Source organism: Pseudopipra pipra, chromosome 12, assembly GCF_036250125.1.
Source record: "Pseudopipra pipra isolate bDixPip1 chromosome 12, bDixPip1.hap1, whole genome shotgun sequence".
Classification (NCBI taxonomy): domain Eukaryota; kingdom Metazoa; phylum Chordata; class Aves; order Passeriformes; family Pipridae; genus Pseudopipra; species Pseudopipra pipra.
In genome coordinates, this window is record NC_087560.1 from 20,041,220 (window position 1) to 20,064,237 (window position 23,018).

General features: G+C 42.9%; 1 protein-coding gene across 3 annotated transcripts in view; it reads left to right on the plus strand.

Annotated features, from left to right (window-relative positions):
- The window catches only part of MAP2K5 (mitogen-activated protein kinase kinase 5), a 129,449-nt gene that overhangs the window by 99,147 nt on the left and 7,284 nt on the right, over positions 1-23,018 (plus strand). For all 3 annotated transcript variants that reach the window (XM_064669293.1, XM_064669292.1, XM_064669294.1), the window contains 2 exons: positions 9,455-9,516; positions 11,853-11,898. In XM_064669293.1, coding sequence (XP_064525363.1) covers positions 9,455-9,516; positions 11,853-11,898 — 108 coding nt within the window. The remainder of the gene's footprint in view (positions 1-9,454; positions 9,517-11,852; positions 11,899-23,018) is intronic.

The window sequence follows — 23,018 nt, forward strand, 5'->3', positions numbered from 1 at the left end:
TTCTTCATAGTGAGATTTTTGGAGCTGGTTTGAAACTCTCAGCGAAATATATGAGACATGGTGGGTCACTCTGGCAGCTTAAAAAGCCTGTTTGTTCATTTTCTAGGACCCAAATTTACTTCCAGCAATTCTGCAGGATGAATAAGGGATTTGAGAAGCAGGAGAATTGAACAAAAAAAAACCTCAGGCACGGGGGTTCTTCTCAAATCCCAGCAAACTGTGCCTGATGTTTGTTGTTGTTCAATGGTGTTATCGGGCTGTTAATGACGTCGGTTCTGGGATTATTTTTTAATGGCAGAATTAGTGTTGGAGCTTTGTGTGAATAGGGAAGACGCCTGCCAGAACCTTTATTTTTTAACATGTGGTGACTTATAGTGAGATCTGATCCAGCTACAAATAAGACACGCTCATTTAAGCAAGTCCTAATTGGAGCAGCATTTCCCACCATGACAAGATTCCTGCTCCTGGTCCAAAGATGAGGATGCACTCGTTGGTAATGGAGTTCATCCTGCCACAGCCAGCAATAAAGGCAGGCTGCTGTTATTTGAGAGCTGAGAGTCATTTAATATTCCAGCACTCAACTGAGTTTGTCTCCAACTCCAGGAAAAGCTGTCTGGGAAGCGCTGAGCAGCGCAGATGATTCCCATTGGGAAGGACGCGCGTCGCTTGCTGCGCGTGCAGCCTTTCCAGAACACTCCTGCATGGAAGGGAGTGGAGTCAGGCTGGAAGCAGGAGCTGCTGCCTGGCTTGGAAGATGTCCTAGATGTTGAACTATCTTCCATGGTCATGCAGCCAGAGAATTTGCCACGGAACAGGATTGTGCTTCCCAAGCACGAGGTGCAGTTTCAGGAAATGGTGAAAAGTTTTTGTCTCAGAATCTGTTCCAGATGATCATTTGGAAATACAAACCACAGAGCCCCAGGAGCAGCTGGGGGGGCTCAGCCCGGAGAAAAGGAGGCTCAGGGGGGACCTTCTCACTCTCTAAAACTCCCTGACAGGAGGGGAGAGCAAGGAGGGGTCGGGCTCTGCTCCCGGGGAACAAGGGACAGGAGGAGAGAGAACGGCCTCAAGCTGTGCCAGGGGAGGGTCAGGTTGGACATCAGGAGGAATTTCTTCCCAGGAAAGGTGATTAGACATTGGAAGGGGCTGCCCAGGGCAGTGGTGGAGTCCCCATTCCTGGAGGTGTTGGAAAAACATGTGGATGGGCACTTGAGAACAAGGTTTAGTGGTGAGTTGGCAGTTGGGAGTTGATGATCTTGAAGGTCCTTGTCATTCATTTTGGTTTCAAAGCTGCCATGGTTTGTCTCACTGCAGTGGTGATTTAACTGTTGCTTTTGGTTTATGTGGTTTTAGTTGTATTGAATTAAGGAGAAATAGAACTCAGTTTTTGTCTGTCAGTTTTAGGTAAGTTATTTGAATGTTTGGACAACGTTCTCAGGGGCAGGGTGGGATTGTTGGGGTGTCCTGTGCAGGGCCAGGAGTGGGACCCTGATCCTGATGGGTCCCTTCCAACTCAGGATATTCCATGATTCCATGATTGTATTATTCCAACTACATTAGAAGCTCGGGGAGGAAAGGCTTCCAAGAGCAAATCCCGTTTCTTACAAATAGGAGGCAGCATTGCAAAACCTGCCTGGTTTAACGAGTCAGGCAGAAATTGGGAAGGAAAATTAATTAGTTGTCCTCACAAATCCTTACCCTGATAGCTTCATGAGTAAGTAGAGAGAAGCTTTCCATGAGTTTCTTGAGCATTTCTGTTAAGTGCCCCCACAGAGATACTCGGTCTCACAAGACTGCAGTTTAATCTAGCTCAAGGACTTTCCAAACTCCACAAATCAAAGACCTCTTTTTTTTTCCTTTTTTTTTTTGTCTCTTTTTAAATCCTTACTCTAGAAACGTTCAGCAGCCTCAGTTAAGGCTGGTGGGGTGTCAGCGCTGAGCTGTGAAGCATTTCAGTGGCAATGTATTTTCCAGTTTTCCTCTGGAAAAAAATTAACTTGATACATGTAATTTGTAGAGTTGTTTCTCGTGGTTTTTTTTACACGGTTAAATATATCCCTCCATTTATTGCTAAGGCACAGCCTTAAAAATTCACAGGATGTTCAGCTTGATCAAATAACACGATGAGTGTTTCCTCTGGAGTCCTGAATTCCTTAACCTTCCACATCAGTGCTGCATTTTGCTCTTGCTATAAATGAAGTAAAAAACTCCACAGGCTCAGAGTGAAGCGAGATCTGATTTTTTTTCTTTAGGAGTTTCGCAGGTGTTGATTTAAATGCATGAAACCTGAAAATTTGTGGAGTTGTGAAGATTTCCATAGGATATACACACATATCTGTGTGTTTATGTGTGTGTTCCCAAACCCACCATAATTTGTCCTGTGTTAAGTTGGTTTAGGGTGTAGTTTTATGGAGACAGAAACTGTGACCTTACTAGTGTATGAGATTCAGAGACTTATATAGGAACAAGGTAAAACCACAGGTAGGAATTGCTGAATAATTACCTTTAGACCAACCTGAGCAACAACCTTCCCAAGAGGGCAAGCTCATTTAATGGTTCCTAAAACTCAATCTTGTGGATGTCAATGGTCATGCTTGATTATTTGCAGCAGTGTTTTATGAAAAAGCAATAAAAATGCATCGGGAGGGTACGGAGGAAGGAAGGGAACAACAAATGGGTTTAGTTTTTTCCCGGGGTCCCCTCGGTGTGCGCAGGTAGAGGCCGCGTTTCACGCTGCGGTGCCTCAGCTATTCGAGATGTGTTTGAGATGTGTATCTACCCAAACACTGCCGTGCTCTGCTGCCTTATGATCGACCAGAGACCGGCAAGGAGAGGCAGAAATTCCTGCATTTGTTTGAGAGAAAAAGCAATTACAGTTCCAGCTAAAGGATTAACCTGTTTTCCCCGCTTATTGCCGGGCCCTTCCGAGAGCCCCAACAACAGGCGAGGGGGAGAAAACGCCTCGTCCTACGCTCTGGATTGTTCCTGATCTTAATTACACTCCTCCACTTCTTCCCTTCCCTCTTCTGGGCTCTCAAAAATAGTCCCCAAGTAGCAAAATCTGCAGGAGTAACAACCAAATAGCCCCGAGTACCCACTGACTTATTTAACCGGGAGAGTCCGCGCGTGTTCCCGACCAGCGGAGGTTACTGGTATTTCCAGGAACTTTGGGAGCAGGGAGCACTGCTGAGAGAATAGCTGGTCCTCACGTGATTTGGGGTGTTAAAGGTAGGCTGAGTGTTTTGGTGGATAAAACACTGGCCTTTCGACCTTGGTTCCCATCCAGCTGGAGATCCGGAAATAAATGAGTTTTCCTGCTGCCGCTCGGATCCCGGCGGACAAAACTTCACACCGAAATGCCCCCGCGTATCATTTGTCACATTTGGCACCTGCTACTAAGAAAAGAGCAAGAAGTGACCTGGTGCTGAGGTGTAATCATCCCTCACCTTCCTGCTGGGGGCGGGAGCAGGATGGGGACAGACCCAGAAACGCTTTCAAGTCGGGGCCTCTGAGCCACCTCCAGCCACCGCCGGCTTCTGCCAACTTGTTATTTGTTGGAAATCACCTGCCATTAGGGTTGTGCAAAGCTTTGAAGTAGATTGGCTAGAAAGTCAGAAATGGATTTTTCTGTTGTTGTTTTATATATATATATTTATATATATATTCTAGGAATGCTGTGGAAGAAAGTTGTCCCCCTAGGAGTAAATCTGAAGTCAGAAATGGATTTTATATATATATATATACATATATATATATATAAAAACATATATATTTATATATTTTTTCTGGATTTTATATATATATATATTTAAAATCCAGAAGAGTTGTCCTACTGTGAATAAATCTAAAGTCAGAAATGGATTTTATATATATGTAACATCCTAGAAAGTTGTCCTAGTAGGAGTAAATCTAAAGTCAGAAAAGGATTATAGATAGATAGGTAGATAGGTAGATAGGTAGATAGGTAGATAGGTAGATAGGTAGATAGGTAGATAGGTAGGTAGATAGGTAGGTAGGTAGGTAGGTAGGTAGGTAGATAGATAGATAGATAGATAGATAGATAGATAGATAGATAGATAGATAGATAGATAGATAGATAGATAGATAGACAGACAGACAGACAGACAGACAAAATCTTTTTTTAGGAATGCTGTGGAAGAAAGTTGTCCAAAAAAATCTAAAGTCAGAAATGGGGGTTTTATATATATGTATAGCTGTATCTATATATCTAAAATCAGGAAAGTTGTCCTAGTAGGAGTAAATCTGAACTCAGAAATAGATTTTAGATAGATAGATAGATAGATAGATAGATAGATAGATAGATAGATAGATAGATAGATAGATAGATAGATAAAATCCTTTTTTTAGGAATGCTGTGGAAGAAAGTTGTCCTTGTAGGATCAAATCTGAACGTGTCCAATACTGTCATTTGCTGGTCTCGTTGTAACCACATTTGTTACCTGTAATTGCACTTGGCAGCATTTCTGGTGCACCTAAAACTTGTCGGTCTAAAGTGAAAAATCACTGTTTGGCCACAAAGTAAAATACAGCTCCTACAGAAAAGTAAATATATTTTTTTGAAAGCTTGAGCAGAAGAGAAACCAGAGTGCATAAAAATTCTTTAATCCTGGAGATTTTGTGGGCTGAAGTGCTAAGCCAGAAATGCTTTGTGAGGCACAGACATTATTTATTAAATAGTGCCATTTCAGCATCAGTGGAGGAGTTGCAGAATAGGAGTATGTGCCCAGAGGAGCCGATAATTCCAAAGGCAGGGAATGCTGGGGAGGCCCAGAGGAGAGAGGAGCTGGAGTTTGGTTTGCTGGGTTCTGGTAACTTCCCTCCTGTGGCCCTGGAGCCACAGGACCATGGCAGCTCCTTCTGCACGAGCGCTGCAGAACAGCAGGAGCCGTGGGGAGTGGGGAAATTTAACCCTTCCCAGACAGGGAGCCAGCACAGGAGAGGGAATAAAACCTGTTTGCACCCAGACCCGCTGGGAATTCCAAGCTTTGGTGCCCCACAGAGTTCCTCCAGGGATGTGTTGGTGACTCTCATCCGTCGTCCCATGGGTTTGCTCTCCCTGAGCTGAGCAGAGATGCTGGAAATAAATCGTGTCCAGCAAACCCACAGAGGTGGAAAAGGCACCTTCCTCCTTTTTTCTGCCCAGTTTGGAGGTTTCCTTGAAGGAGGAGGGAGGAGGAACGTGGGTTTTCAGTTGGGGGCTTTGCCGTGTCCACCCTGAAGTTTTTAGGGAGGAAGCTGAATTTGCTGATTTTCCTGCTAATAGGGAGGTTCTGGGCTTTCTCCTTCAGAAAGGATGTGAGAAATCTCAGCCTTCCAGTTGCTTTGAGAAAATATTTCGCTCTCAAGAAATTATATGTTGGGGGTAAGACCCCTGAAGGTGTGTAAGGCCTGGGATCTTCAGGTGTGTATTGGCAGACCCCCAAATTTCGTTGACATGAGAATGTTTTGCAAAGAATCAGCAGCTCCCAGCTGTATCTGTTGAATGTGCTTCTTGAGTTTATCCATGTAAACCTTCAAGCTGGACAGAAAAAAAGGGGGAAGTTGCCTTATCTGTGTTTATTTGTGTGTTTGCTGGACATTATTTATCTCCTGAGCTTCGGTAGCATCTCTGCCTCTGCTCTGCTTGGGCAGAGCAAACAGAGCAGGAGACCTTTCAAATAGTAGGTTTGAGGAGTAGGTGAGGATAGTGCTTGGATGTGTAATTCAAGCTCTTATTGCAAAGGTTCCAGAGGATTGGTTGGCTTCTGGACACACTTAGGTGGCTCACTCTTCCTTTGTTCAGAAAAAAACCCAAGATACAGATCCTAATGTTATTGCTGCCTTCAAAAGAGGGGGATTTGGGAGGGATTGCTCAGTATTCTCATTCTCAGGTCTTCATTTAGATAATGTGGCTTCCCCTGACTCCATGGAAGTCAATAAGGTTTATCCCAGAGCCTTGGCACTCTATAAATTAAATATTAGGGGCAGTGTTTGAAGTTTAAAGCCCTCCCTCCTCCTGCTGGCTCAGATTTTCTGCCGCTGTGCTTTTTCCTTTCTGCCTGAGCACCTTGCTGACAAGTGCTAATAACAAAATGCCAAGAGAGGGTCCAGTTGGAGTTACCACACATTAAACATTCTGAACTTGTCCTTTTGCTCATAGATTGTGCATAATTAATAATTAAACGGTTTCAGTTGTAATGGGTTGACCTCCTTGAACTGTTCATTACTCACAAGGCAAAGGCATCACTCAAACTTTTTTCCTCTTGCCCTTCCCCGGTCTCGCTCTGTGTGCACAGTTGGGCTGGTTTGGAGAAAGCAGAGGCTGATCTTGTCTTCTCCTGCAGCAGATCCCAGTTATGGAAATGTTGCTTGGATGCTTAGGGAAGCTTGGGAATAGTGGTACATTGACCCTTACAACTGTTTGTGTCTTTGCTACCATTTTAGCACCATCCCCGGTATCGAGGTCTTCATGATACTGGTCAAAAGATACAGCAGTTACTGAGAATGGAAGAACCATTTCCCAGTTAAAATTGAGTACCTCTGTTCTTCTCTCCCTTAAAATCTTGGGGTTTTACTTTCTGTCCCTCTTCAGTGTGATTTCATGGGGCAGGTGGGGAAAATAAGGCAGGTCATGAGGGTGCAGCTGGACATTCCCTGTGGTTTCATCACATGTGACTGTATTGCTTGGTAGAGAAATGTAGCTTTGCTTTATTTCCTTGTATTACCATTTCTTTGAGTGTCAGACAACATCTGGGGAACCTCAGGATACAATATAGGATGTATTTGCAGATCCTGATACTTGAGCAACCTGGTCTAGTGGGAGGTGTCCTCGAGATCCAGCCTTGACCTCCTTGAAGCTCCCAAAAGGCTTTCAAATTGAGTGTACCCAGTCTAAAATCCTTGGGATTAAAGCATCTTGTTTCCATACCGAGAGCCAGTGGGTGTTCATGTCCACCCTTCCACCCACAATCTCTTCCTGAGCTCCCGAGAGCAAACCAACCGAGGCACGGCCGTGGCCAACAGGGCTCCAGCAGCCCAGCATGGGGTGGAAATACCTGCACTGAACAGAAAAAATGTGCCCCAAAAAAGGAGAAAAACAGGATTTATCATTTACTTTCATCCAGGTGAAATTTTGTCAGGCAGGAGCCCCTTGTCTCTGCCTGTGCTGCAGCACAGGAGCTGCGTGGTCCAGGGTTTTGTGCTGACGTTGGAGCTGCTTCTCCCCTTTGCCTGCGTGAGCCCATAGGGTTTGGATAACCAAAGCAGGATGCTGGTGGCTTCAGAGCAGCTCAGCAGCTTCTCCTCCCCTCTCATAATGAGGTTTCACTCGATTATGGGTCTGTCATCTCCTGTGAATGCAGAAATTATCACCTCCCAAATGAGTGTGAAGTGCCGGCTGCCCATCCCGATCCCCAGCATGGCCCAGCCGAGCTGGCAGCCCTGTCATGGGCATGTTTGCCTTGGAACCAGCTCCTCACTTGCATTTTACTTAAAATAACCAGCAGGGATGGATTGCTGGGCAGAGCCAGTTCCCCAGGGAACGGCCTCCCATGGGCTGTGATATGTGCCCGGAGTCTTTCCCACCTCTCCTGCTTTGGGTCCATCCCGGTGGCTTCAGGTGGGAGCCCAGGAAGGCTGAGCTGGGCAGGAGAAAAGGATGTGGTGGGGAGAGGCAAAGCCTGCTGGGCTCCACATGAGCAAGGCTGGCAATTTCTGTATTAATCTGGATAATTTAGTTCTTTGAAGTGGAGAAAGTTTAATTGCACTGCTGATTTCCTCGTGTTGCTTCCACTCTCCAGCACAAATCCTCCTCTTATTGCTGTCATTTATAAGTTTGGAAACAATAACCTCTCCTTCACCCTGTCTGAGTTCAAAGAGAATTTGGGCATGTTCTATCAAACAGCTCCCTGTATTTAATAGAAGTCTTTGAAAATTGTAAAGCAATTTTGGCTTCTCCTTTTCCTCCTCAGTTACTTTTGATTGAATTGTATTTTCCAGCAGTTTCCAATTGTTCGAATTGGAAACAAAGCCTTAATAAGAGTTCTAGTTAATTTTCTGTCTTGTAATTACCGATCTCATTTTTCTGATAATTGGCCACAGCAATTATATGTATATTTACTAATCACATAGGAGGCTCTGCAGTCGTGTCTATCTGCCACCATTGATAATGGCACACACATTGCAGAGGTGCTTTTATCATCTTCTTTTTTCCACTACATCAAAGCTATTTCCTCGCCTTCCCCATAATGAATACATGCATGCATTTGACACAGTTGTGTGCTAGAGAAATTGTTTGGCTCCCACCAAATGCTGCACGCTCCGAGTTTCTTGCCTGCAGCGCTGGAAGGTTGTATGTAATGATATATTGCTCATCCAAATGGCCAAAGCACTCCAAAGCACAGTGAGATTAAAATAAGTCATTCCTTTGTTAATTTAAATAGGTGCATGTATCATACTTTGCAGGGTACTTTGTGGAGGGATGTCAGGGAGGAAAAAAGACGCCGAAAGGTATTTTTAATAGCAAATGAGAATAGATGAGAATGGAGTCATTTGCAGCTGCGTGTTTTATGTGGCTCTCTTGTTCCAACTGTAGGTCTAATGAGATGACACTGTTAAAGTACTCTGCAGTGTAATTTCATTACATCCTGAGCTGTTACACTATAAACACAGTGGAGCTCTCTGTCATTCTTGGAAAAACTCCTAAATTCGTAAAGCCCTTCTTTGCAAATGGTGCTGTTGTTTGTTCCCTGTTTGGAAGCTGCTTTTTTTTTTTCCCCCTCTCTCTTATGCTCTTAATTCTCTTCTTTTTTTTTTTTCTCTTTCCTGAACACTGGCTGGTTGTTTTCTACCGCTAGCCTGGTAAATTTTTTTTGCTTTTAAAAATTCTTCTGCCTTTCCAATCCTGCCCAGACAGCATATGAGGACAGGCTCTAAAATGAATAAGTGTAAATAAACATGAGTGTAAATAAATAGCGAATGCAGGGAAAGAAACAAAGGTCAACACAAGAATAATTTCACAGCTCTTTGTTAATTACAAGACCATTTGTGTGTTACTTAAATAATCATTAATTTCTCATTTACACTTTCCCTACCTTCCTTTTTACCCTGTGGCTATCATTGTCCTTTTTTCACCTCCCCTCAGTGTCTTTCCACATGTTTTTACCCATTGTGTAATACTCATTAGTTGAAATTCAGTGTTTTATAACACGTTTCTCCGAAGAATTTGTACCTTCCTCCCTCAAATTCTCGGTGTGAAATGGGGGCTTCGTGGTTATTATTCCTTGGGGTGGGGGTTTTTTTGTGGGTTTATGTTTTGTGGTGGGTTTTTTTTGGTTTGTTGTCGCTGTTTTATCGCTCTCCTAAAAAAAAGAAAAAAAAAAACAAACACAAAAAACCAACAAAAATTCTCTTTTTTTGCCTGGTGCCTGCGCTCCTTGTTCCGCTGCAATCCCAGGAATCGCCGGTCCTTCCAGCCGGGGAGTTCTCGGAGCCATTTGTACACTTCATCACTCAATGGTGAGCTCAGTTTGCAAACATGCCATGCCCTGGATGTAAATGATACATGTCATTAACTCCACAGCTCCCCGAGACCTTATGGCTTTCCTTGCATCCCTTCCCAGAGAACAGGGACTTGGGGGCCTTGGGCAGATGGGGCAGCAAAGCTGAGCAAACTGTTTAAATTATGTAAACGTTATTTACACAAAGGGTCGTAAAAGTACTTACAAGGGGGTTATTTTTTTATTTTTTTTTCTTTTTTTTTTTAATCCCTGTTTTAATAAACCCTGCCCTGAACGTGGGGGCTGAGACTCCCAAGAATTCATCGAGGTGGGGGGAAAGACTCAGCAAAAACTCGTGTATAATATCATCAGTCAGTGCTTTTAGAAATATTTCTTGTAAAATTGCCTCGATATTTAAGAAGGCAAGAGGCCTTGATGAATTCATTGGCTTCTCAGTAAGTAATTTTTACTGAGAGTCGTGGTTTAAAACACACCACTGGGTATATTTTCTGTCCTTAAAACTGAATAGTTCATTGAAAACCTTTTAAATTAAAGGAGAATTGGGGAGAGGAGGAGGTTGTAGAATAAAGAATACGGTTCTTGAGTGACTAGAGGATACAAATCCTGAGGGTAAGACATCCAAAAGAGGCAAAGTGAAGGGAAAAAAATCCCTTTTTAGCCTTTACACTACCCTGAAAAGAAAATAAATAAAGGGCAGGCATTTATGTACAGCAGAGAAATAAGCTTGAATTTTGTAAAAATAGGATGTGTTTGAGGGAGAAGGGTCTTTTCTTTGACTGTGCACAGCCAGGGCTGGATGCTCAGCTGTGCTAAATGAGATGGAGCCATCCCGGGTGTGGGAGAGGGAATCCTGCTCCAGGGATGTGTCCTGCTCCAGGGATGTGTCCTGCTCCAGGGATGTGTCCTGCCCCAGGGATGTGTCCTGCTCCAGGGATGTGTCCTCCTCCAAGCCCCACACAGAGCTCTGGGTTGGGCTCTGCACATTTGGGGTTTTCTACCATGTTTTGGGGCCGCTGCAGCGAGAGTGACCCGATAACTCTGAATTTGGACTGGATAATACAGGAGACAGTACCTCTCAGGCCTGTAACAAATCCAGGCACAAAAAGCAGTCTGATGATCGGTTAATTAAAGGAACTAAATAATTAAAGTTTGTGTAAGAGAGGCCTCAGTTTTCAATAGTTTCAGCTTACAGAGGCCGGGGCTGTTCGGAGGGTTCTGCAGCACAACCGCTGCCTGTGGAGCTCGACCTTTGGATCCTCCCCCCCAAAAAATTGATGACAGGCCTTTTAAAAAAAAAAAATAAAAAAAATTGAGGCAGAGGGAGGGATAACCTGTGTTAAAATTTCCACAGATGTCAACCTGAAGCATAACTGATGGTGGTTAATAGCCTTGTTTCCCCCGGGGACGCAGCTACTTTGGACTGTCAGATTAAACTGCTACCTCAGACAGCTTGTGGTACTTGATTATTTGAGGGGCTTGTAGTTATTTGGAAGGTAAATTGTGTCCTTAATATCTCCAATTTACAGCACAAATCACCCAGTGTTTTCTATATGATGTTATATTAGCTGTGCTTTGCAGTGGGAGGAATTACTGCTTACAAAAAGCAAATAATATGAAAGTGTATATTATTTAAGCAATCAGTTGCTAATAACCATGAGGGATGTCAAGTGAGCAGCATCCCAGACTTTATGCCAGTTATGCCATAAACCCTGGCTGCTTGGATTCAATCCAATTAGTCAGTAGGCAGCTCCTGATGGTCACCTCTGTGCCACGTTATTGTGTTCCTCCATGCAGCTCAGCACAGCCTTCAGGAGCTAATTGCACCTGTTGCATGGAAAACTAGGACTGTTTGGATGAGAAACATGATCTTATAAACAGGTTAATGCTGGGTAATGAACTATCACCCTGCAGGGTGATGGAAATAAATGGGAAAAAATGAAGGTAGAAACCCCAGGGTGTTGTTGTTTGCTCCCGAAGCTGTTCGGTGGTGGAGTTGAGTCTCCCACTTGTTTGGATAATTCTTTGTGTCATGATCCCCAGAAAAATGGGCATCAGCTCTCCCTGTGCCTTCTGAGCTGACTGGATTTCAGTGATCTCTGTATTTATACACTTTTCATGGTTACAAACATCCTCCATCCCACAAGGGAAGGCTGGGAGGGAGGGAAAAATCCGTATATATTTTGGCCAGTCTTCCATCAGCACCTGATAACGTTAAAAAAATACCTTGAATTTCACTCTGTGATAAAAGAGATATAAAAGATAACTCAATATTTAAACATGTAGAATAAATGAGCAGTTGCTTTTATTTTATATTTATTGTGTTGTATGACACAGCATGAAGAAGCAGCCAAAGGAAAGACCAGCACCTGAAGATTTAATGGTAAGTGAAAACTCAATTTTCACTTCAATCTGTGGATACTTTTTATTCATTTGTATAGAAGTGTGTCCATTTTTTCCCTGCATTTTTCAGTATGTACACATAGATTTAAATCTAAACTCTTTCTGGCTTGTGCAGCAGTTCCATATTTACAGAGGGCACTCAAACCAAAGGTGGAATTTTGATTCCACTGAAGCTGTTGGGTATTTTGCTGTTCACTTGTGATTTGGGGAGCTCACAGAGAACTTTCACAGCCAGTATCGAGTTTCAATCAAAACCATTTTGATGCTTAATACCCTTTTTTTTCCCTCAGTTTGTATGTCCAGGGATTAGATCTTAATGTAGGTCACTCTTTGTCAGCACTTGCCATCTTAACCTTTCAAAATGTGAAGACTGAAAACAGAGGATATGGTCAAAACAGTGTTATTTTAATTAAATGCAGGAGCTGCTGTTTTCACTTAGATTCATGGAAAATGAAATGATATTGGCTGCAGAAGATTGAGTTAATATTTGGCTGTGCTCTGTCCATGGGAGGGTTCTCAGTGTTGGAATCTGAGCTCAGAGACCACTTTTTTTTCTGCTGGTAATTGTCATTTTTTCAGGGAGGCAATAACAGGCTACCTGCTCTCAGGCTGGTCCCTTGTGGCTGTGCATTTAGTGCTGTTTTGACTGTTTTTAAGCAGCTAGAAAAACACCATATCAAGCAATTACTACAAATATTTACAGCAATTTATATTGTAGCTAAGAGTCATAATCCCCTCTGACTCACATCGAATATCTTTGATTTTTAAATGTCATTACTTTTCTTCATGTGCTGCTTCCTGTAACTTGGAGCCTTATGGAAAATCATCATATTTTCTGGGGATGAAGTATCTAGGAATAATTTTAGCACAGGAATAACTTGAATGTAGGAGTAGTTCTAATGGATTTTAAGAAGATAAAGACACTTGTGCATCCTCTCATTTGGTGCTTCCACGCTGGGAGCTGCAAGTAGAATAAACAAGTGTTTCTGTTGCAGCTATTCTCTAGTTAAAGGCTAATCTCTGAAGATGCCCTGGGGCAGGTATCTCACAATCCTAGTCTCAGCTGAGATCCTGGTTAGGGAAGTATTTAACTGTGAATCTAATTTTAAGGATATTAACTTCACCAGATCCACATTTGCAGTCAGGTACCTACTTAAAACACCTCGGGAAAATGAGGCTTCAGGTTACTCAGAGCCCCTCCACTTTGGGGTGGTGTCTCCTACCAAGGGCTCACCCACCCTGCCTGACTTTTGTCTTTTTTTTTTTTTTTATTAACTTTTGATGGTTGGGAAAATTCTTGCAGTTAGTCACATCTGAGAAAACTTGGAGCAGGTTCTGGAGACGTAGACACATTTACCTCGTGCACTATTCTGCCATGGCTGGGTGGCTCAGCTATTAAAACAATGGAATGGGGGTTCATAAAAACCTCTATCTGTTTGTAAATGCACGTTTGGGTGATGCAATAGGCCTGCCACTTATAAATAAAACATCTGCAGATCCACAGACCCCCATAAGTATATATGTATGTTTGGAAGCAATAACACCACTCCAGGGTGTAGAGCCATAAAAACGAGGCCAAAGGGTGAGTGCCTGCAGTACCAGGGAAGTGCACAGATTTATCTTTACAACTACATGCCCTGGAGTGTGCTAGTCCCCCTTTTAAGGAGGTGTTTTGTAAAATAATTTCGAAATTCCAGCAGCTCTAGAAGGGGAAAAAAAAAAAAAAGAAAATAATAAAAATAAGCGTTTCTACTTTTTAAACAAAATCTTTTGTTTAATGCATTTCCCCCCCCCCCTTCGTTCTGCTTGCTATTCAGTGATAAAGGAACTTGTAACAACAAGTAGTAAAATAGGAGGGAAAGTGCTGGTGAAATAAAGCAGTGACCCAGTCCTTGCCTGCAAGACCCTCATCACTGCCCTAAATTCCCTTCTCCATCTTCATGGGCTCCCAGCATCCTGTGCTTTCCATACCACTCTCACTGTTAGCTCAGGACTTGCTCACCAGTCAAACCATTTATGTTCTTGCCCTTCCCCAGTCTTTTTTTATTTATGAAACTCACATGCATATGTACATTAGCGTGTTATGTCTGTGACACACAGATAAACACAGTATATCTGTACGTACGTGGGTGTGTATAAATTAATTTATATACATCCACTTAAATTTAAAATGTAATAATTTACGTATTGATTAATAATCAGGGCCACATAATTAATAAACAGGGCCAGAAGAAAAGCTGTTAAATATCACAAAATCATTTAGTTTGGAAAAGACCTCCCCAGACTGACCCATCACCCCCTTATCACCCAGACCAGAGCAGTGAGTGCCACATCCAGTCATTCCTTGAACACAAATATCCTCTGAATTCTAGAATTTCTCACCACAGGATCCTTCTAATTTCTTGTCATCCATCTCTGAAGCCTCCATGTGGTTCTGGTGGATGGATGCAGTGAACAGAGTGATGTAAATACTGGAGGATATATGGAGGGGGTAGAGGGATGCAGATACTGCCAGTGAAATCCTGGATCTTCAAGGTCAGCTTATCACTGACTTAAATTAGGGTAGGATTCCCCCTTGTTCATTGACTTTTGGGTTTGTTTTTTTTTATTTAAAAGCAATGTACCAGCAAGGATAACCCATAATCATCGTGAGCTCCAACCAAAGCTGCCTCCCCTACGGACTCCAACCATCCTGGAAGTCACTATTTTGTGACCAGTTTGGTATAATTAAAGACTGAAAGCAAAACGAAGGGAGCAGAGCATCAATCTTTTTCTACTCTCCTGATGATCAGGGAATTGTTAAACGCATTTTTGAAGAGCTGCCTGACAATACCTGGAGTGCCAGAGTGGCAACTCCACCGGAGCCACAGGGTGACACAGGGATGGATTTACCCTCTCTGGCGTAGAAGTCCTTTTCTTACAAAAGTCACAGTTTTGTCAGAAAATAGGGCCAAAGCTGAGCCTGTGTGAAATTCCTGCATAAAGGAATCCATGTGCAGGATGAACACCAGGTTTCCATAAGAGCTGGCCCAGATTGGGTTCCTGTATTGATTTATTTTACTATTTATTTATTCACTCACTGGCCTTTCTTCCATGTACTCATCCCCAAAACAAGATAGAGTTTTCTCTTTATATACATAATCAACTAATTGTTTCAAAGTATTTCAAATTGTTCCACAGGAGTGAAAAAAAATGTAATTCAGCAAGTAATGAGAGATTTGTCCATCCAGGGAAAGGAACAGTCTTTAGAATTTACCAGTGGTTGTTCTAATCCTACTCTAAACTTATTCTAAGGTGCTGCTCTTTTATCCCCAGTTTGTTCCCTCTTTAGAGAAGGGCATAGAGTCAATTAAATTGAATATATTCCTGTATTAGCACAGGGAAGGCTGCACAACATCTTTGCATGTTCCTTTCTCTTCTCTCCCTCTCCCCTTCCAACATGAAAATCTCAACAATTCTTCTGTGTAAAGATATTTTTTTCACCGTGAGCTTCCATTTTTTGTGTGTAAAACATGGAGTTTTCTGGCATCCCAGGCCTGGCTTGCAGAGAACTGTGTATATTTAGCAGTGGAGATGTGGCAGCCTGGGTGGGGTTTAAACTCCAGGCTGGCATCCAGGGGCTGGGCTGGCTCAGGAGCTGGGATGTGACTTTATTTACGGTATTTTCCCGAAGCTTTCCATTCTAAGCTCTATTTAATGGAATCTATGCATAGTAAGTAATCAGGTCAGAGAGAAGCAACATCCCCTGTTTGAGATCAATCGCTGGCTAATACTTTATCTAGGCCACTTTATTATCTCATGCTGATTCCATTCCCATTCTCCTCCTCCTTTGTAGCGTGCACTTCAGCTGTGGTAAAAGTACGGATCACATACATATTAAAAACATATACCCATTCTATCTGTATGTAAATGTGGGAGGCACAGCTGGATATTGCAGGAGTTTGATTTACTAATAGTTATTATCTGTTCTAGCTGTTCAGAGGCAAAGAGAGTTGCAGAAAACAAGCTAGCGCAGAAATTGCCTTTATGATATCACTGCCCTGCTTTGGTAATTGTTTAAAATCTCTTCTTTAGCTGGAAGCTTGGCCTTTTCCTTGGCAGATTGGACATGATTTTCAGAATTGGGGAAGTCTCTTGGTGAGGTTGGTTTTTTTTGTTGTTGCTGTCAGTGCAGCATTGAACTCTATCGTGCTGCATCTGGCTATTTAAAAGACAAGAAATTGTATCTGAAGTACCAAAAGTCAGGGATGTGGCACTTATTCCATTCTGCTTTCCCAGTCTTTAGGATGCTGCTCGGATTTCTCAAGGAAAGATTGGGCTGAGAAAGGCAAAGCTGTAGGCCAAGGATGCAGTCACCTCCTGCACTTGATTACTTTTGCACAGATCTAATAATTTTTGTTCAAGTCTCTGAATTTTTAACACAACTATGAGCTTTTCTCCTTTTTTTTTTTTAATTTAAACTACTGGTGCTTTTTTTGTCAGTGTTGTGTTCATTTAGAAGGTTGTGTTATAAATTGTACATCATCTGTGTCAAAACCTGCTGGAAAACCTTTTTTAAGTGTTATTATTTTAATGCCTAATGCAATTTTGATATTTTCCATTCCTGTGCATCCAGAAATCCCTCTCTCCATTCCAGGAATGGCTTTAGAACAGGCACCCTGATCTTATTAGCTGTAATGGGAGCTTTTTCACATAAATAGTTAGTGTATTTAAATGTGTTAAGATACGTGTCAAGATGTTACAGGTTCTCAAAAATGGGTTCTGCCTCTCTGTTCCTCCATCTCAAACAAGTGCAGGAAATTAAAAAAGTAGCTGTATTTTAAGTTGCTATATTTTAAGTAGGTATATTTTAATTAGTTGTGTTCTAGAGGGTCTGGGCAGTAGCACTTCTCACCAGGTAGGGACCATTCACAGGTCCATGTTTGGACCTGTGATGAATGGCTCTGTTTGCAAACATTTAAGGCTCTCCTTTGTCACAAGGATCCCAGTTATTCATTCCATGACAAGGAGAAATTCATGCCAGATGTGAAGGAAAGGGCTCTCTCCTGATTTCCCAAGGCAAAAAGTACAGAGCCAAGTTTTAGCTGTTGTAAATATAGAATCATTTAGGTTGGAAAAGGCTTTTGAGATCATAGAGTTCAACCATTAAATGTATATGATAAATATTAAACTGTGTCTTCAGTCTATCAGTTCAGACATACAGTGGACAAGGAGTTCTGGATCAAATCCTGGATTCTTTGGAGGCAATATCAAAATTTATATTGACTCCATTGATGCAAGGATTTCACACCAGGGCTCAGGATGCTCCTGTCACTGTGTGTTCATTATTTTCCTTGCTCAAGGGACCTTAAGAGGAAAATATATGAATTCTTTCAGGTGGCAGCGTTGCTTGAGCTGTTCCCCACTGAGCTGAAATTGGGAAAGGTGTGTCAGGGATCTTTCTCCCTTTATCTTTCAAAAAAAAGGGGTTAAAAAACCATCTCTATCCTTAGGGGTATGAGTTCTTTGTCACTTGAGAAATCAGCTCTTGAAATGGAGAGATACATCCTATCAGTGTCACTAAATCCAGCAATTACAGAAGACTAAGATGGTGACAAGGTTAAGTGGGAGTGGTGGGGTTTGAAGGTGTTGTCTCCTTTCCCTGCCTTCTGCACACCCCCTGCTCGTGGGATCACCAAATTTTTACAGCAAACATGAACAGCTGACTTTCTAACATGCCCTAAAGCTGCGCGGTGTTCTGGCACTTCCCAGTGAAATGTGGACAGGAATAACTTGGGTTGGCTCGAAGAAGTGTCGAAAATCTGAGGAAATTGGACAAAAACAAACTGGCAACAGCTTAGAGTGATACAGTTAATATTTTTGGTTGCTCGAGTCTCCTGGGCTTTGCAGTTTAATTTGAGCAAATGTTTCATTTGGCACTTCTGGTGGTTCCGTAGTTCTCCAGGCACAGGGACAAATATTTACATCTCACTCATTTTGGTAGCAGAATTGCAAATCTTTCAATTACTGTGTGTTGAGAAGTTGTGCCTTTGCCTTGTTGATGTTTTTATGTCAGCTGTCTTCCCTACATATTTATTTAAAAATATATATATAAATAAATCCTTTAACAGTTCCAAAGTAAGAGCCATATCTTTAATTCCCAGCGTATTGTCCTTTCTATTCACTCCAAATTCGTCAAAGAATTTGCTCTAAGAGGCAACTGTTGAAATCTAGGTAGGATTTGTATAATGAAATTGGTATTTTAAATGTATTCAGACCCTCTGCATAGATTAAAAAGGCTGGTGCTTGTGCAGTACCAGCTACTTGTGGGTCTCTAGTCCGATTAGCACCTCAGGACACTCCTGCAGTATTAAATAAGAGTAATAATTGCCTATGAATAAGCGGAGTATAAAGCAGGAGATAGAGATATGGCTTCTTAGTGACCTGTGTGCATTATGCCTCAAATCCCTTAATCAGATTTGTGCTGCTTGATTCCTCCATCCGCAGAAATTCAGCTGGAGGATCAGGGCCTAGAGTAGTAAAAAATCAATTAATACGACTTTCTAATTTGTGCGGTTGACAAAAAGAAAACCCCCGCATATAAATAGGGGACATTTTTCTCCTTGAGAGGGCCGCGCTGGAAGAGTTTTTTTTTAATTGGATTTTCATTGTGATTGACAGCGTTTGATTATGACAGTAACTTTATTTGGCCGGCCTGTTGGAGCCCCCTCATTCAGGGTGGATATTTTTTTTTTTTGCTTCCCATCAAAGCTCCTTTTTCTCCCTGGAATTCCCACCGGAGCCTCGGTGCCTGTGAAAGAGCCTTTTAGCACCTTTGTTGCCGCCATCCCTGGTGACGATTGGGCCCAGCTGGTCGCGGGTCGGAAAATGCACCTCTCACAAAGAGCTCGGCATCTCCCTCCTCTCAATAATTTTAAGAGCCCCAGAAACCTGTTGAGGATTAGAAGTAGCTTTAGATGTGAAATGAGTGTTAAGTATTAGTAATCGGGAGATTAGGGCCCCGGGGACAACGGGAGATAAACAACCGCAATTAAGGCAAATCTGCCAGAGTAAACAAAATTGAGCAGAAACAGATGCCCTCGCCATTTTGGGGGATTGATTGGAGGGCACCGAGGAATCGATTTTTGTCTTGTTTACACTTCCAAACCCCTGTGATAAACTGGGAGGCTAAATATTTCATAGCGCCTGATTTTAGTTAATTTTTCTCGGCGCCTCACGGTGACCAGGCCCGGGCTTGCTCAGCCTTCACAGGGAGCAGCTAATTGCCTATGAAGGGCCCCTGTGTTTAAATGGGCTTGACAGGAATTTAAATTTTGTTTCAATCAACCTCTCTGCGCTCACAGCCTGCTCCAGTTTCTAATTTTTAAATTAAACACGATTATTTTTCCCCCCCCCCTCTATTTTTTTTTTTTTCCAAAGCCGTGGCCTCCCCTCCGGAGCCGGCTGCTCGCGCTCCCACCCCGGGAATGCGCGGGTTTATCCAGCCCCTAATTCCAAAACACAGCGAGTGGCAGCCGTGGAAAAGTTCATTGTCCCATAAATGTGCATCTGCCTGCTCGGATTTAATGGGAAAGGCTGGGGTAAACACTCTGCTGGTGTAAATCGGGACTAGGGAGAGACGGGTTTCCACCAGGAAAAGGCTCCTGGTTGTGTTAAAATACAGCTCCAAGAAGGGAAATGGTGTTTGTGGCCTCGGTCATTTTTTCAGTGACCTTGGGAGAGATTCAAAGGAATTTTTTTTATTTTTTTTCCCCCCAAGCCAACTAGTGGTGATGTATTTTGCCTTCTCTGTGTTTTCAGCGCGTTCATTCCGATGTCAGGTCGTACCTGAGCTTCCTTCACTCCTCAGACGAGGGGACTTGGCAGCACTTGATCATTTAATACTTTATTTAGTCCCTTTACCAAACCTGGCAAACACAGGGATGGTGTTTTGCGCAGGGATGGTGCCACAGAATGCAGGATGATTGTACAGGTACTTTTAAAAACAACTTGTTCATTTGCAGAAACTTCGTCACAAAACCACTAACAAAGTATGGGCTGTTTCATTCTCCCTTTTTTGCTTCCAGCCACGTAATTTTCTGGGGTTTCTTGCTTTTGTTAATTGTTGTTATATGTGTGTGTGTGTGTGTGTATGCACACAGCGTTTTCTACTCCAAGCTTTGGGTGAAAAACATTTAGGAGATTGTTTCAGTTTACTTCAGCTTAGTAATTTGCTTTGTAATTATTTTTTTCCTGTCAGGAGAAATCAGTGTCTCAAAACTTGGAGAAAACAACTGTTTTCTTGCCCAGTCCAGGGGAACATTTAGTCCCTGTTTGAAGGAAATACCGTACCAGCTTTTAATTTTTGCTATATCAGCATTTAATTCCTGATGAGCTCTGGTGTTGATGAGACTATTCCTGTGCTCTCATGAGCTGAGGACACTTCTGCAGGTGCATCTCCATCAGCATTAGAGTTCTGGTGTGCCTTTCTGGTGTGAATCCCCTGCTCTCTCAGAGCCCCCACGCTTTCACTCTCATCACAGACGGGCCTTGAAGCTCATGAATTGAATGGATTTCAAATGAAACCACACCAGAAGATGTGCTCCAGGCACACACCTAATGACATCCAGCTACTAATGGGCGCTGGGCCCACAGACCAGACCAGGGCTGGTCCAAAGTGAAACCTCTTCCATCCCTGAAACGTTGCACCAACCATTTCCCTCAGCAGATCTGCTCCCGCTGTCAACAGCTTGCTAATGTTGACATACTCCATCAGCCTTGGGCCACTCTCCCAATTCCTCTTCTCCAGCTCTTCTTAACCTCAGCAGCGCTTGCAGAAGTAAAGCTCCAATTATATTTTGGTTGCTTTAGGTTTTTTTTAAGAGTCATAAGAGAAGGAAGTACCTTTGCTGGGAGTTGGCTCGTTTTCCTTCGCTGAGCACCACGAGGAGTGCCAAGGACGGTTATCGATTCAACAGCAAATATCAAAAGCAAAACTGCTGTGGAAAGAATGATCTGCAGATGGGCAAATGGACTCCTCTGTGCCACAGCCAAACCCAGAAGTCTGTAGGAAATTTAAGACTGGTATAAAACAGGAAGGGAACAAATAGCAGACCCATCCATGGATGCACCCGTGAGGTCTTGCAGTAAGAGGGGGTTGAAGTCAGGTCCATGCTGTGGAGTGGAGCTGCTCTGATTCCTGCTGATCTGAGCTGGAAAATTCCCTCTTGGCTCTTTGGTGATGAGTTGCCAGCTGGACACACCAGTCAAAGTGCACATGGGATCTCTTAGGTCAGTTTTTGGGGCCACCAGCCATCCAAAACTTCAGAAGAAGGTTGGAAAAAAGGACTTGAATCGTAATAGAAGGATTTGTATTGCTGTTTAAAAATGTGAGTTCATGGAGACAGCTGCTCTTCAGTTTAAGGGGGTGAGGTTTAAGTTAAGCTGTTCTTCCTCTTGGTCCATCCATTAGGCTTGGGGACTCTTGTCGTTTGAAGACAAATTCTGTGAGTTGCAGGAGAGTTTTGGTGCCTCAACAAAACTAAACCAGCTGAAAAGCCCTTGCAGTTAACTTCAGCATATAAAGAGGAAAAGTGCTTTGGTAAAAGTTAATCTACAAATAGATAAATAATAAGGAAAAAAAAACCTGCAAAAAGAATCCTTCTCAAAAAAAACCCAAAAAGATAAACAGGGACTATAACTCCCAGGCTTCAGTGCTTGGTTGTGTTATCCATTTATCTTTGTTTGATATGTTTTGTGTCATCTTTTCACTATCTTGCATATCATCAGAGGGATAAAATCATTACTGTGCTAATCTAGGTAGCCATAGTTCTAAGGCTGACCTAGGCTAATCTGCCTTTGCAATTTCAAGAACTATGTTTGACTCCTCTGAAAGTAACCTTAAATTGTAGTCTTGTAAGAATTCCAGAGCTGTATCCTTCACTCCTTCTCCTAATGAGGTTATGACCAAATGCTCATTATAATTGCTTTAGACTCCTTTTAATTTTCGAGCTTATTAATCATAAGAAGAGTTATTTAAAATTGCATAAATTAATCTTAGATTAAAAGCCCATCAAAGCCTCGAAACAATTAAGAATAAGTAGGATTTCCCTGGGGCAGCAAGTTTTATTTTAATAGTGTAGTCAGGTGGATATCAGAACATTGAAGTATGGTAGTGATTAATGTATGCAAAATTTAAATGAGAGTTTTTAAATGGCAAATCTAAATCACATATTGACCTAACTGTGGGCTTTAACTGCATTGTCTGTCATATATTTAAACTGTTTAGTAATCAACAGTTTAATTACAGTGTGTGTTAGGGAGGCCAACAAACAAAACTCCCCACGTCCCGACGTTCCGCGTGGAGGTGTTCAGCAGGCTGGGCTCTGCTCCTGGCTGTGAGGAGTGAGGAGGGAGCAGGAGCTCCAAGGAGACTGGTGATACTTAATTTTCCTCGTGGATGTGTTCTTGTTCCTGCATCATCTCCAGAAAACACCAGCTGGATATGGCCAGGTTGGAGAGGGCTCGGTCTAGTGGAAGGTGTCCCTCCCCCTGGAACTGGATGAGCTTTAAAGTTCCTTCCAGCTCAGACCATTCCAAGGTTCTATGATGCAACTTTCTGGCCCTCTTTGCCACCTTCACCATTCTCTGGACACATCAGTCCTCTCTGCTCCCCGAGCTGGCAGGAGCTGCAGGTGATGTCCTTGTGAGGGGGGGAAATTCTGTGAAAACTTTAAATTCTGAGTGCTTTTTCTTCTGACCCCGGGTGTCCCTGTGCCCTCAGCCCTCCTGTGCCACCCAGAGCTTTGCAGCTCCCACAGACCTGTCAAAGCACCACTGGAAAAGCTTCAGGGTGACCTGATAGTGGCCTTGCAGTGCCTGCAGGGAGCCTGCAAGAAAGATGGAGAGACACTATTTACAAGGACCTGGAGTGACAGGATGAGGGGGAATGGCTTCAAACTGTCAGAGGGTAGGTTTAGATCAGATATTAGGAAGGAATTCTTCCCTGTAAGGGTGGTGAGTCCCTGGCACAGTTTGCCCAGAGAAGCTGTGGCTGCCCCATCCCTGGAAGTGTCCAAGGCCAGGTTGGATGAACTTGGAGCAACCTGGGCTGGTGGAAGG